The sequence below is a fragment of the Staurois parvus genome, unplaced genomic scaffold (assembly GCF_062004578.1).
Source record: "Staurois parvus isolate SC_StPar_1 unplaced genomic scaffold, SC_StPar_1.0 ptg000021l, whole genome shotgun sequence".
Lineage (NCBI taxonomy): Eukaryota > Metazoa > Chordata > Amphibia > Anura > Ranidae > Staurois > Staurois parvus.
In genome coordinates this window covers 16,075,557-16,089,516 of record NW_028317817.1, presented here as the reverse complement: position 1 = coordinate 16,089,516, position 13,960 = coordinate 16,075,557, and the positions used below count along the sequence as shown (strand labels likewise).

Genomic DNA, 13,960 nt, shown 5'->3' with positions numbered 1-13,960 from the left:
GCAAGTGCCATGGAGGACTACTGCAGACCTGTCCGTGTATATCTGCTCGTACCTTGTATTGGCAGGCAGATACGCACTGACAGAGGCAATGAACTACAGTACCAGAGCGCTCAACAGCGCCATGATAGTTCGCTGTCGGTACTTGTAGATTCCCATCCACAGAACTCTTTAACTCCTTGGCGCTGAGCATACGCAAATATGCGGCCTTCTCGGCGGCTGGGCCTTGGCGCCAACAAAACATGTGCGTAAACAAAACATGCTAAGAGCACACGCCCTGCGTGCTCCCAGCACATTTACCAGTGCCTCACAGAAAGGTCCCGAGCGCCACTCTTTGTCGGCAGCGTTCTGATAATGTGACCGCTTTCACGTCGGTCACATGACCCTAAACCCCACCCCACCTCCCAGTGTCACAAACCCCTTAAAGGGCTGGGAGGCGCCAGCGCTAGAGGTTAATTAACCTCCCTGGCAGTATTCCCAAGTGTAGCTCGGGGTAAAGTTTGTCCTGCGCTCCCGCGATGTCCCTCCTGCAGTGTCCCCGGCAATGTCCTCCGGCGGATGCCGGCATCTGTCATCTGGGTTCCGTTCCCTGCGAGCGTCGGGACGGAACGGCGGGAGATTTGAAAATGACAAAAAGTGACATTCACTAAATACACTAAAATCACATAGTATAACATTACTGTATCAAACCATTTCGCATACATTTTGTCCCTACTGCTTTGTCCTGTGCCCTGCCTACATTTTTACTGTTCTTTCTGCCTGGAAAGTGAGAAACATCCATGGCGTTCAAAAAGCGTCCCTTTATGTCAAAAGCGGTTTTAGACCAGCTAGAGAACAGCGTTGGTAAATCAGAACCACTTGCAGAATTGAGTGATAATGATTCGTGTCGGAAATTCGTCGTCAGACACTGAAAACGATTTTGCGGCTTTGCTCAGTGATGTGCGAACTTGGCGCTATATTTCAAATTTCAGTGTGTTTGGTTTGATTTATATTATTGTATTAATTTTATTATATTTATTAAATTATAATTTATGATTTTGTGTTTCAAATTGTAACATACCCGGGATGTTTACTAGACTCTTGCTCGGACAGATTTCAGTGAGTTATTCCTAAAAATGACAGGCCTACAATAAAAAAAATACATATTTCCATGCAAAAAAAATGTACTGCTTTGAGCACAGAAATATGGACATAATCAGACCGCTAGGGAGGTTAATGACCTAGCTGGGAAGGCAGAGCCCTGTAGGGCCGTGATGTTTTTTTTTCTTTTGCTTTAAATAGTGACAGCAGAGGGAGAAGATCCCCCGCTAGTTGTCACTAGGTGCAGTGGAGCAGACAGCGGCTACAGGTGTGGGAGCATGTTACATGTTCCTCCCTAAAAATAGGTGGAACATGTGACATGTTCCCAAAGGTGAACCTATCCTTTAATTTAGGAATATAATTTTGTGCTTCTCTTATTCCAGTATAAATATATAACATTTCCAGTATAATAATGTTACATTTCCAAGTGTATGCTTAGGCTCATATTAACTTGAAAAGGTGTGTATGCATTTGATTGAAGCTTCAGATAATTTTTTTTTTTTTAATTTGTCATCATAGTTCTTACGTTTTTAGAGTTTTTTTTAAATAAAAAAAAAATGAAATGTTTTTCTCTCTTATTTGATAGCGGCATTTCTTACCCAGACTGTCTGCCTTGATGATACAACAGTAAAGTTTGAAATCTGGGACACAGCTGGTCAAGAACGATACCACAGCCTAGCTCCAATGTACTACAGAGGAGCACAAGCTGCAATAGTTGTATACGACATCACAAATGAGGTACTGTGTCTTTCATCATTCAACTTTTATATTTGGCTTGTTTTTGCATATATATGTATATATAATTAAGAATCTTCAGAAGTTCATAGATGCATCATTATTTCCAAGACTGATTCTGTACAATAAATTAACTTGTTAGGTTCCATTCTCACGAAGCGGAGTGTTTTTCTGGCGCTTTTTCAAGTGTTTCGGGGTTTTTTTCTCGGCATCTTTGAACGGTTCTTTGAGCAGATTTGCAAACGTGTTTTTTAAGGCATTTTTCATTTCGGCGGTTTTGCTGTGGCCAATAGACATAGCTGCTGTTTGAGCTGAAAAAACACTCATTCCCACTGTTCAGGCTTTTCCCATTCAAAGCTATGGGGACAAAACGCTCAGATCTGCATGAAAAGTAGCACAAGTACTTTTTTGAGTGACAGCGTTTTGCTACAGGTGACCGAACACTCAAGTGTGAACAGGGGCCATTGGAAATAATGGAATTTTACTTGTTGAGCGTCGAGCTAAAAAAACACTCAAGACAGAACGGGGTCTTAGAGAAACCTACACCATCTCATTCTGAACCAAAAAAATAAATAAAATCTTGGCTATGCTACTTATGTAAGTTTATGTAATGCCACCCCATCAGTTTTTTTTTTTTTTTATCATTGCTCCTTCTGTGAGATATCACTTTCTGTTCCAAAGACAAAGCAGAAAGTTAGATGTGAGCTGTCCAAAACAAGAAACTATCTTCTTAGTTGTCACCAACTCAAAAAGTTTGGATTTGGTGGACAGTGGTCATCAGGATCAATGGTGAGCATGAATCAGCCCAGCAAAGACAAAAATAAAAATCTGACAGATTCTGCTTTTTCCTTACTCTATCCAAAGCCAAAAACAAACAAAAAATTGATCTCCCTATACTTTCATTCTTTTTGGGTTACCCAGATCAATCATAATTAGGAATGCTGCTTTCTTTCCAGTTTTCATATGATAAACGAGCTATAAAACCTAGGCAACCAGCACTTTTGAAATGTAGCCAACAATAAAATAAGACCATTTTGTCTTGTAATAGGTGAACCATAAAGTACAACTAAAGGCAACATTTTTTTTTTCATTTTTGATAGAGTGAGATGGGATGATTAAACTTGTCAGTTTATTTTTTTGCCATCTGGGTCCCACTGGCAAAAAAATAGGAAGTGAGGAAATCCCCGCAAATTAGGGGCATTCCTTGGGAACCCTTAGGTCCCTATTGGAAAGTGCCCCTCTTACTTTTCTGGGGACAGCTCAATATTTGGGGTTTTCTTTACTTTCACTTTCGATGATAATGGTAAACAGGACAAATAGAGGGTGAATCTCCCTAATGGGGGCACAGATTTCAGTACAAACCTAAAAAGGTGTTCTAAATTCTTTAGTTGTACTTTAAAGGTGGATTAAATTGAAAATGCAGTCAAGGGGCATAGCCCACCTGCCCAGGGTTTCTGTTTTTTATTCAATTACTGTACTTGGTCAGACCATCTTACTGCCAAAACTCACTTATTGCTGACATCCTAATAATATGGAAGCACCATTCTATCTGCCTATTGTAAAGTGTGTACTAAGTGTTCGCAGCTTGTAATCCCACTAGGCTTGATGATGTCATTCTCCAAGTATTACTTACTTTTCCTGTCCCTCATCAGCAATTGATTCATCTCTCTTGACTCCTTCCTCAACCAGAGCAGCAGGAACAGGATGAGACGCATGAGAGACACCCCTATAAAATTTTGTCTCTCTTGGTTGCATTGAAATTCTGCTAAATTCAGAGTAGGGTAAACTTTGTGCCTAATTGAGCCAGTGACTGCAACATATAACAAATGTGACATTTTGTTTAACCTCTTCCCTACCGTGCTATAGCTGAAAGACTGCTACAGCATGGTTGTCTAGTTCTGGGATGACGTCCATGGACGTCATCCCAGAACACGCCCCCTGTGTACCGCCGTTGATCACTGTGTCCTACAGACACAGCGGATCATGTGATGCAGTAAACGGCCAGTCACAGCAGCCTTTTACCACGTGATCAGCTGTGTCCAATGACAGAGCAGGTCACCGGGTAAATACAGTTGCTGGTTATTGGCTGCACTTTGCTCACATTGTCGCAGCGTGAGGAAAGTACTGCCGATAGCCAGCAATTGTCAGAGAACAGATCGGCACTGACCATTGCCCTGATGATCTGTGCCCAGCAGTGCAGTATCAGTGCCGTCCATCAGTGCCTCCTATCAGTGCAGGAGAAAAATTACCTGTTTGCAAAATTTTATAATAGAAACAAGGAAAAACGTTTTTTTTTTTTTTTTCAAATTGTTTGCTTTTTATTTTTGTATTTTTTTTTGTTTATAGTGCAAAAAATAAAACACCCAGTGGCGATTAAATATCACCAAAAGAAAGCTCTATTTGTGTGAAAAAAAATTATAAACATTTCATATGGGTACAGTGTTGCCTGATTGCGCAATTGTCATTCAAAATGCGACAGCGCTGAAAATTGGTCTGGGTATTGGTTAAAGGTTACAGCGGTACGAGTCAGTTCTGTCTTGTTTAGAATTTGGAAATATTTAGAAGGTTTACCATTACATCTGAGTGGCCAGCCTTGGACAGTGGGAAGAGAAGAGGAGTGTAGCTAAGTCTTGCATAGTGCATTTTATAGAGATGATGCAGCAATTTTTTTTTTGAAAAGCACCTCCCCAATTTTATATTTAATTAGATATTTTTAATAATCATGTTTAATGAGAGAGAAAATTCAATGAGCTTCCATGTCAAAAAAACATTTAAATGAAGGTTATTCCTGTTCATTGTCACTGTATGCAAGTGTTAGCCATGACTGAGCACTGTGCTGCTTTCATGCTTGGCTGCTTTTTAAGTCCCTGCAGACATAATGTGTCTGTTTTTCCAGCACAGTCATTTATTGTAGGTTAAGAAAAGTAAAAGTTGAGAAACCTTTGCTGAGATATAAACACTGTCCTAAAAGCGAATTGCCCGCCTATGCCATGTTCTTTTCAAGTAATAGAAAAGGACCTCTCTGTAAAGTCTTTGAATGAGAATGATTCTTTAAATACTCAAAATAATGCTATTGACGTAGCCATGTGTACTTTGGTTCTAATCATTGCTTAATTAATTTATCATTTCTAGAGCTAGACATATTAACTAATGTTTTGACCCTCATTTTTGCTCCATTGTTAACCTCCTACTTTGTAGTTTCAGTTGCAGAACAATTAGAATGCGCATAGTATAATTTCAATAAGCACTCATTTTGAGGAGTTCTTGTAGGATTTATATTTTCATGTGACTCACATTTTTACTATTTATTATTCATCTTTGCAATCACTGTTCCTTCTTTCAAAAAGCTGAATTACTTGTTTAAAATACAGTATCTGTTCGAAATACATACAGTATACAGCAGCTGTTTTACCTGCTAGAAGAATTTTTGTATTTCTGTCCATCCATTCCTGAGATTTACACAGTCCTGTCACAGCCAGGTGGATAATAACACTACTTACAGTTAGGAATACAGTAGTGTCTTCTCTTCCTCCCCCTAGCCTACTGACTGGACAGTGAAAGATCAGCGGCAGACTAATGATGTCATCACTCTGCTCTATCCTCACTGGTGCCAAGTTAAATTCATGTACTTAACTTGTTTCTAAAGGCAGAACATTTTTTACCTTCATGCATTTGCTGCATTAAGTTAAAAAAAAATGTTCCAGTGGAAGTATCACCCTTCACATCATATGATGTCCTCCCATTCTTGCCTTTCATGCGTGCCCCCGATCGGTGGAGAGCTGTGTCCCTCAGACACAGCGCATCACCAATTAGGGTAAAGGCTCTTTACCATGTGATCAGCTGTGTCCAATCACAGCTGATCACATGTAAAAAAAATGTGTTCTCTGCATTTCCTTACCTAAGTGCTGACAGTGCCCTGTTTTTACCATTTCAGCCCCATCAGTGCCAATCCGTGTCCATCAGTGCCTCTACATCAGTGCAGCCTATCGGCGCCCATCAGTGCAGCCTCATAAGCGCACATCAGTGAAAGAAAAATTTGAAAAACTTTATAACCTAAACAAAGTTTTGTTTGTGTTTTTTTTTTTTTGTTTGTTTTTTTTTGTGTTCAAAATATAAAAAAAAAATGTAAAACCCAGAGGTGATAAAATACCACCAAAAGAAAGCTCTATCTGTCTAAAAAAAAAAAAAAAATTTAATTGGCAGAGTTGCATGACCGCACAATTGTCATTCAAACTGCAACAGCACTGAAAATTGGCCTGGCTGGAAGGGGGTGAAAATGCCCAGTAGGCAAGTGGTTAATGTATACAGAGCAGAATTAATTTGTTTCTTATATTTGCCTGGAGTTCAGCTTTAGAATCTTTTAAGAATTTTGAATGCTTGGGAGTTCTGCGCCACTAATAATAAGACGACTGTTGTGGGAACAGCAAAGCCTCCCCCTTACAATGGTTATGGTCCGAATTCTATACTAAAAAGAGAAGTTGCAGCGTTAAACACAAAAATATTGAATAATGTCAATACATAAATACCATCAAGTGCGAAAAAATAAATTTAACATAAAACAAAAAATATACATAAGTCCAATGGTTTTCAAATCAATGATTGTGGACTGTGATAAACTGAATAGAATAGTTCCAATGTCCACTGTATAATAAATCTTCACCCAGTGATCCAGAAACAGATGTGTCACCTCCACTAATGGCTAGAATGAAAACTCACCAGAAGGTGGTGTTGTTTAGAAAAACAGCAATAGCGCTTGTATGATAATAAATTCCCAAGGTGTGATCCTTCAGTGTATCAGGAAAGTCGATCGTCCTCCTATCCCACTCCAGCAGATGTCAGAATATGCACTTTCATCCTCCAAAACCCACCAACAAATCTCTTAGTGTAGTAGTTTGAATAAAGTGCATCTATACACAGATAAAATAGCCAAATAAAAGCAAAGAACCCCTGTGTATTCACTTACATAAGGGGCTGCCAGACACTCAGAATGGCTGCACGACCTCCAACAATAACGCCTAGCAATCCAACGCCGTTTTGTGCGACAGCGCATCCTCAGGGGTTTGTGTTTTATATTTTTCCGAATTCTTTACTGTTCACTTTTTAAGTAAGACGACCAATCAGAATTTCTGACATATGATATGTGGCATGGTAATGGTCACTGAATTCTTTTATGTGGATGTTGTGTGTAGATTAAGAGGAATTTTAAAGCGGATCTTGATTGCTTGTTGGCATCCATCCACCTCTCCGCTGCACAAATCAGGCTTTCTTTCTCTTTTTTTTTTTTTTTTTTTTTTTTCTTCTTCAATTAAAGCTGTGGCCCTCCCCCCATCCCTTGACCCCCTTCGCCTAGGCCCTAGGTGAATGACTTGCGATTTTTTTTTTTTTTTTTTTTTTTAATTTTCCCCTCAATCTCCTAGGATATGTGCATCACATATCCCCAGAGGCTTAGTCTTTCACTGAGAAAGGAGGAGGGGGTGGGGCCTAGAAGCATGTCATTAGAGAGCTGCTGGCTGAACTGGCAGCTTCCTGATGACGTCAACAAAAGAGATGGCAGCACAGGACTGAGTGGGGGCAGAACAGAAGCGGATCTCAGTAGGACAGCGCTGGATCTGCTGGGCAGGTGAATACCTTAACTGTACAGGACTAGCAACCAGGTCTAAAAAAAATGGGGGGGTACAGCGTGAAGATCAGCTTTAAATTGTATTCTGTTTGAATATACTGGAAGTTACTATATTTTAGCCTTGCTGCCATGCAGAAGCATACCATAATCTAGACTTGTGAATTAAATATGTTTCAGGAATCGTTTGCAAGAGCGAAGAACTGGGTGAAAGAACTTCAGAGACAAGCAAGTCCCAATATTGTGATAGCTTTGTCTGGTAACAAAGCCGATCTTGCTTCCAAGCGAGCTGTGGACTTTCAGGTAAGCTTGGCCTTTTCTGCTTAATTCATAGAATTCATTTTATACCTTTCACCTAGCTAATAATGTCTTTATCATTCGTGCACAAGAATGTGTTTTGTATCTTAAAGTAATTGCAGTGTTTTTGTCTTGGGATACATCTGCGTGCAATACAAAGCTATAATTATAGAGTATAATTGCTATTTCTGTCAATCCTGCCTTGTTCTTGCCTAATGTTCGTTTTCATTTCAAACCATTATAATTGCTTTTTACTTCCTTTTTATATTGTGGTAAACCAGTGTCAATGGATGCTTGATTTTTTTTATAGTGTGTGATTTTATTTAATGTCATTATTACCAGAATGAACACAATGTTTTAGTTCAGAAGAATGTGTTTCAGCACATTATCTTGATTACGAGTGTAAATGGCCTTTATCATCACAGAATGTAAACTGGATTTATGCCAAGCAGTGGTGTCACTCCAGGTATAGTGGCAGTCAGGATCGTGGGGCATTGTTTTTATTTATTTTTGGACATTGAAGGACAATTATACTGTTACAGTTGTGTTCAAATTAATAGCAGTCAGACATCACTAACCTGATCAATCACTGGTTTTGGTAGAAATATTTCTACATGGCAAATAATTTATTAGCAGGTGTAGTAGAGTAATAGAAATCCAACAGACCCAACAGTCATGACATGCATGCTGCTGATTCTGTGTAATTGAATCACTAATTGAAAGGGGCATGTTCAAAATAGCAGTGTGGAGTTCTATTAGTGAGGTCATTCATTCTTTGAAAAACAGGTGGCAATTATTGCCCTTATTTAAGGAAGGAAGGCAGCAAATGTTGTACATGCTGGTTACAGTGCATTTCTCTCTGAAATTCTGAGGAGGAAAATGGGTCGTTCCAGACATTGTTCAGAAGAACAGCGTACCTTGATTAAAAAGGTGATTTGAGAGGGGAAAACATATAAAGAAGTGCAGAAAATGATAGGCTGTTCAGCTAAAATGATCGCAAATGCTTTAAAATGACAACCAAAACCTGAAAGACGTGGAAGAAAGCGAAAAACTACCATTCGAATGGATAGAAGAATAGCCAAAATGGCAAGGACTCAGCCAACAATCAGCTCCAGGAAGATGAAAGAAGGTCTAAAGTTACCTGTGAGTACTGTTACAATTAGAAGACGCCTATGTGAAGCCAAGCTATCTGCAAGAAGCCCCCGCAAAGTCCCACTGTTGAAAAAAAGACGTGTGCTGAAGAGGTTACAATTTGCCAAAGAGCACATTGACTGGCCTAAAGAGAAATGGCGCAACATTTTGTGGACTGATGAAAGTAAGATTGTTCTTTTTGGGTCTAGTGGCCGGAGACAGTTTGTCAGACGACCCCCAAACACTGAATTCAAGCCACAGTACACTGTGAAGACAGTGAAGCATGGTTGCGCAAGCATCATGATATGGGGATGTTTCTCATACTACGGTGTTGGGCCTATTTATCGCATACCAGGGATAATGGATCAGTTTGAATGCATCAGAATACTTGAAGAGGTCATGCTGCCTTATGCTGAAGAGGAAATGCCCTTGAAATGGGTGTTCCAACAAGACAAACACACCAGTAAATGTGCAACATCCTGGTTCCAGACCAACAAGATTGACGTTATGGAGTGGCCAGCCCAATCCCCGGATCTTAATCTAATAGAAAACTTGTGGGGTGACATCAAAAATGCAGTTTCTGAGGCAAAACCAAGAAATAGAGAAGAACTGTGGAATGTAGTCCAATCATCCTGGGCTGGAATACCTGTTCACAGGTGCCAGAAGTTGGGTGACTCCATGCAACACAGATGTACAGCAGTTCTCAGAAACAGTGCTTATACAACTAAATATTCATTAAGTGATTCAAAGGAAAGCAAAATCTTCAAACATTTTTCAGTTTATATAGTGAATGTTTGAGTTTGTAAAGAAGAATACAAACACTGCTATATTTTTGAACAGTCTGCTATTCACTTTTATTCACTTTTTTTTTTAGAGGAACAACACAAATTTGATATATTTTTCTTCATGTTTTGATTTGGAATAGAATGTGTAGTGTTCCCAATGCATTTGTGTGTATGGAAATAAAAGCTATTAGGAGGATTTTGAGCTTTATTCACTTTTGTAAACATACTGCTATTATTTTGAACACAACTGTATGTGCGGTGTTATGACAAAGTTCAGATCTATAGTGATTTAAACTTGAGCAGCAGCATCAGTTGTTTGGTTTTTTTTTTTGTTTTTGTTGGGATTTTTTAAGCATATCACAGGTCATCTGAGCGAGAGTTTTTTTAGTTTCTAATTTAGATGACTGAGAACGCTGCCAGAACGCACCTGAATTGCTGAACAACAACCCCTTGAAATCACACTGAAAGAGTCAGGAAAATCTATGTGAACCTAGCCTAAAATGAGACTACATCTCTATCGTTCTAATGAATGTTCAGTGAACAAGTATTGAATTGTTTTACAGGAAGCTCAAGCCTATGCAGATGACAACAGCTTGTTGTTTATGGAGACTTCTGCCAAGACATCAGCAAACGTGAATGAAATATTTATGGCAATAGGTAAGTGCATCTGCCATACAGGAGAGGCAATATGGATTTCAAAAATGTACTTGTATACTCCAGTTGTATGACAATTTAATATAGAAAATGGTTGTAAACCCCTACATATACCCAGTGAAGTGACTAGCCTTAGGAAATTAAAGGAATCCTCCTACACAAGTTGTACTCATTTATCTGTAACCCTCTTGCCTCTTCATCCTTCTGAACACACATTTTACACTCCATCACTCAGCTCTAGAAAGCAAGGGTGGGGATCTGATGAAAGGACACATCTTCTTCTAACAGGCTCATAGAAAAACAAGCAGAGCTGAGACTAGGAGTCACCTGCTGTGTGCTGGAGGTGAAGCAGTCATCTCTCTTGAGGCTGTTGTCAGCTTAGAGTCTTTTCAGTGACTCGTGCAAAGAGAGAGGATTCACACCAGGTGCTTTGGATTCAGGCGAGTACACGCTGTACAGAGATGTGCTTTGTTCATTTTTCATGTCTAGTTCTTATAGCCACTTTAATTACAGGTGATACACTTTGAGTTTTAACATAACTTAAATGCATAAAAACTTTCTAGTGCCTGCCCATCTAATTATCAAGCATCCTGGTAGTCCGTATTTAGCGCTAAATGGCGTTAATTAAAAATAAATACAAACCGTGAAAAGACACTGGTGGGCGACATGTATAAGATTTTTAAGTCCAGAAAAAGATATTTTCTTGACTTAAAAATCTTATACATGTTGACCACCAGAGTGTCTCTGCACAGTTTCAATGTTCTGTGCGGAGTTTGCTCCCCCAAAAAAAATTAATTCCAACTCTGTTTTAGCCTTGAATACTCTTCTGACTACCAGGATGCTTGATAATCAGATTGGGGATGGCTTTGAAGGCATACAAGAAATTAATTTTAGTCAGTATGAAGAGCAATAGCCAATAGTAAACAGCAATATTTCATCCAGAAATGACCGCCCACACTATTTGCTATGGTATACTGCACTCAGATCATTGTGCTGAATTTAAAAATGTAATTTAGTGATTTACTTTGTCCTTTAGAGAACAGTCCAAAAGTCTAGTCTTGCCAGATTAGGATAAGATCCATATGTAAATTCCATGATACGGATCATATGATCACTGTATATTTGCTTGTTGGAGGGTTTTCCCCTTCCTGTCCCATTTGCAGAAACTGACTGAGCTCTAGATCTCTGAAAAACATTAAAGGAAGGTTGTAATCCTTGCATATACTGGGCAATACAATAGTAAAGGTTTAAACAATTACTAAGTTGCTTGCTGGATTGTTGTGGGTTTTTTTTTTCCCTGCTTCCTATGTACATAATTTTGCCCCACGCCATTTTGTCCCACCCCACTGGCTGTGAACTTGTCTCATGGGAACAATCTTTGGCTGAAAAAATCCATTTGTATTTTATTCACTCATTTCATGATAGTCAAGGTGTTTTGGGAGGTGATCTTTCAAGTTAATTTGGGCTTCTCTAGATTATAATGGCATTTGCACAATGTGATCTGAGTGAATCTGGGGGTTGATTTTACTAAAACTGGAGAGGGCAAAATCTGGTGCAACTATGCATGGTAGCCAAACGGCTTCTAACTTCAGCTTGTTCAATTAAGCCTTGATAAAAATAAAACCTGGAAGCTGATTGGTTTCTATGCAGAGCTCTCACCAGATTTAGCATGCCTTAGGTTTAGTAAATAACCCCCTAGTGTCTAACTACAGGTGCCAGATGAAGGTTGTTTTATTGCTTTTTTTTTTTTTTTTTTTTTTAATTTTAAGGCTACAGTCATACCTTTTCTTTTGCATTTGTTGTTTGAATGGGCTGCCCTGCTCGTGACAAACAAGTGCACCTTATTTTTTTTTTAGCAGTGATTCTCACTTTTTGAAATGCATGTTTTGGTGCAATAAAGGCACAACTGCTACGTTTGGTGTATCATTAGGAATTATTGGCACTGCAATGTGCAGTTTGGAGTGTTTTTTGTTTTTTTCCTGTGTTCCTGAAATAAAAAGGTGTGAATGGGGCCCAACACGTATTTCCTTTCCTTGCCTGGTCCTTAATAAGTGTTTCATAAAGGTTTTATATGTCTCATCCTAATTGTTTCTTTATTACTACAGCTAAAAAGCTTCCCAAAACAGAACCACAGACAAGCGGAGGCAACACGGCTAGAGGAAGAGGAGTAGACCTTACTGAAACTGCACAGCCTAGCAAAAGTCAATGCTGTAGTAACTAAGCCTTCATGTTCTTTTAAACTGTATTGATATTCTCTTGCTTCCTAATTGTTAAAATAACAATTGAGTGTTTAACCCTTTTTCAGCCTCAGTGCCGACCCTCCAGCGCAGTGTGCTGCAAGTCCCCTTGGTATTAATGACATTAACATGGCCCAGTGAGTCTTTAAACTTACAGAGACTTGCAGTGTGGTCTCACTCCTAATACTGAGTTCTTTAAGTGCTGAATCTGGTTTTTAACATGCATGCATTAATTTCTAAGAGCAGTTAAACAGTTTTGTGTAGTAAATACACTCTTAATATTGAAATTGAATTTAAAGGCAAAAAAATAAAGTACTGTTGCCCAATGTCAGACCTTGGAAATAACTAAAATAACCTCTATCTGTGATGAATTGCAGATCCGTCTGCTTAGTAAAATGGTAATTATTAACCCATAATGGAACCTTTTAATCATTTTGTTCTAAGTAAATGATTTTTAATAAAAGGTAAAGGTATAAAATGGTTTCTGCTTCTTCACAGTATTCATTGAATTTCACTTTCTCTATAAGTAAAGTGTACATTCCGCTTCTTAATGTATAACAATCAGCCACTAATTGTTCTGCTTCTTACATAGGAAAATAGTAAACATATACTGTTTGCTTCCACCATTGTTTTTCATTAGATCTTTGGGGGACAGACTTGTTTTATTTTAAAAGCAACTCCTTAAAATCATGTTTGAATCCTGTGAGCTTTATTATTCAAAGTGATTCGAGATGTAATTTTTTTTTCTTCATGGAACACAGAACACTCTAGTATCCGTTAATTCTGCTTTTATGGGGTTTATTTTTGTCTGCCCAGTACAAATACAATGTTCTAACGATTATGTGTACTCCATTTAGTTCTCTTAAAATTGGATGGTAAAATTGTATTGTAAATAGGGTACTGGATTGTAGTCTTCATTTATGTTTAATATGTTCTGTTACTTGTAAGATTTGGTTAAAATTGTACAGTTACTAAAATGATGAAATAAAAAAGCTAATGTTTTTCCTCTACCTGGATCTGTTTTGTGTGACTTTTTTTTCTGAAGATTATGCACTTGCCCTCCTGAGGATTTACCCCCCTTCCTGACCAGGCCAATTTTTACATTACGGCGCTGCATTACTTTAACTGACAATTGCGCGGTCATGCAATGCTACACCCACATGAAATTTACTTCCTTTTTTTCCCATACATTTAACTTTCTTTCGGTGGTATTTGATTGCCTGTGCAGGTTTTTATTTTTTGCTCTATAAAAAAAAAAAAAAAAAATTATGAAAAAAATCAGTATTTTTGACTTTTTGCTATTAAACATATCCAGTAAAAAAAAATTTAAAAATCAAATTTCATCATAAATTTAGGCCAAAATGTGTTCTGCTACATGTCTTTGCTAAAAAAAAAAAAAAAATCCCGATACATATAAATTGGTTTTT

General features: G+C 38.4%; 1 protein-coding gene across 1 annotated transcript in view; it reads left to right on the top strand.

The window, feature by feature from the left end:
• Positions 1–13,543, top strand: part of RAB5A (RAB5A, member RAS oncogene family) — a 74,071-nt gene extending 60,528 nt beyond the window's left edge. The window contains exons 3-6 of the mRNA XM_089691107.1: positions 1,664–1,815; positions 7,610–7,732; positions 10,206–10,299; positions 12,402–13,543. Of these exons, the coding sequence (XP_089547233.1) occupies positions 1,664–1,815; positions 7,610–7,732; positions 10,206–10,299; positions 12,402–12,517 (485 nt within the window). The 3' untranslated portion in view covers positions 12,518–13,543. The remainder of the gene's footprint in view (positions 1–1,663; positions 1,816–7,609; positions 7,733–10,205; positions 10,300–12,401) is intronic.
• Positions 13,544–13,960: the final 417 nt, after the last annotated feature.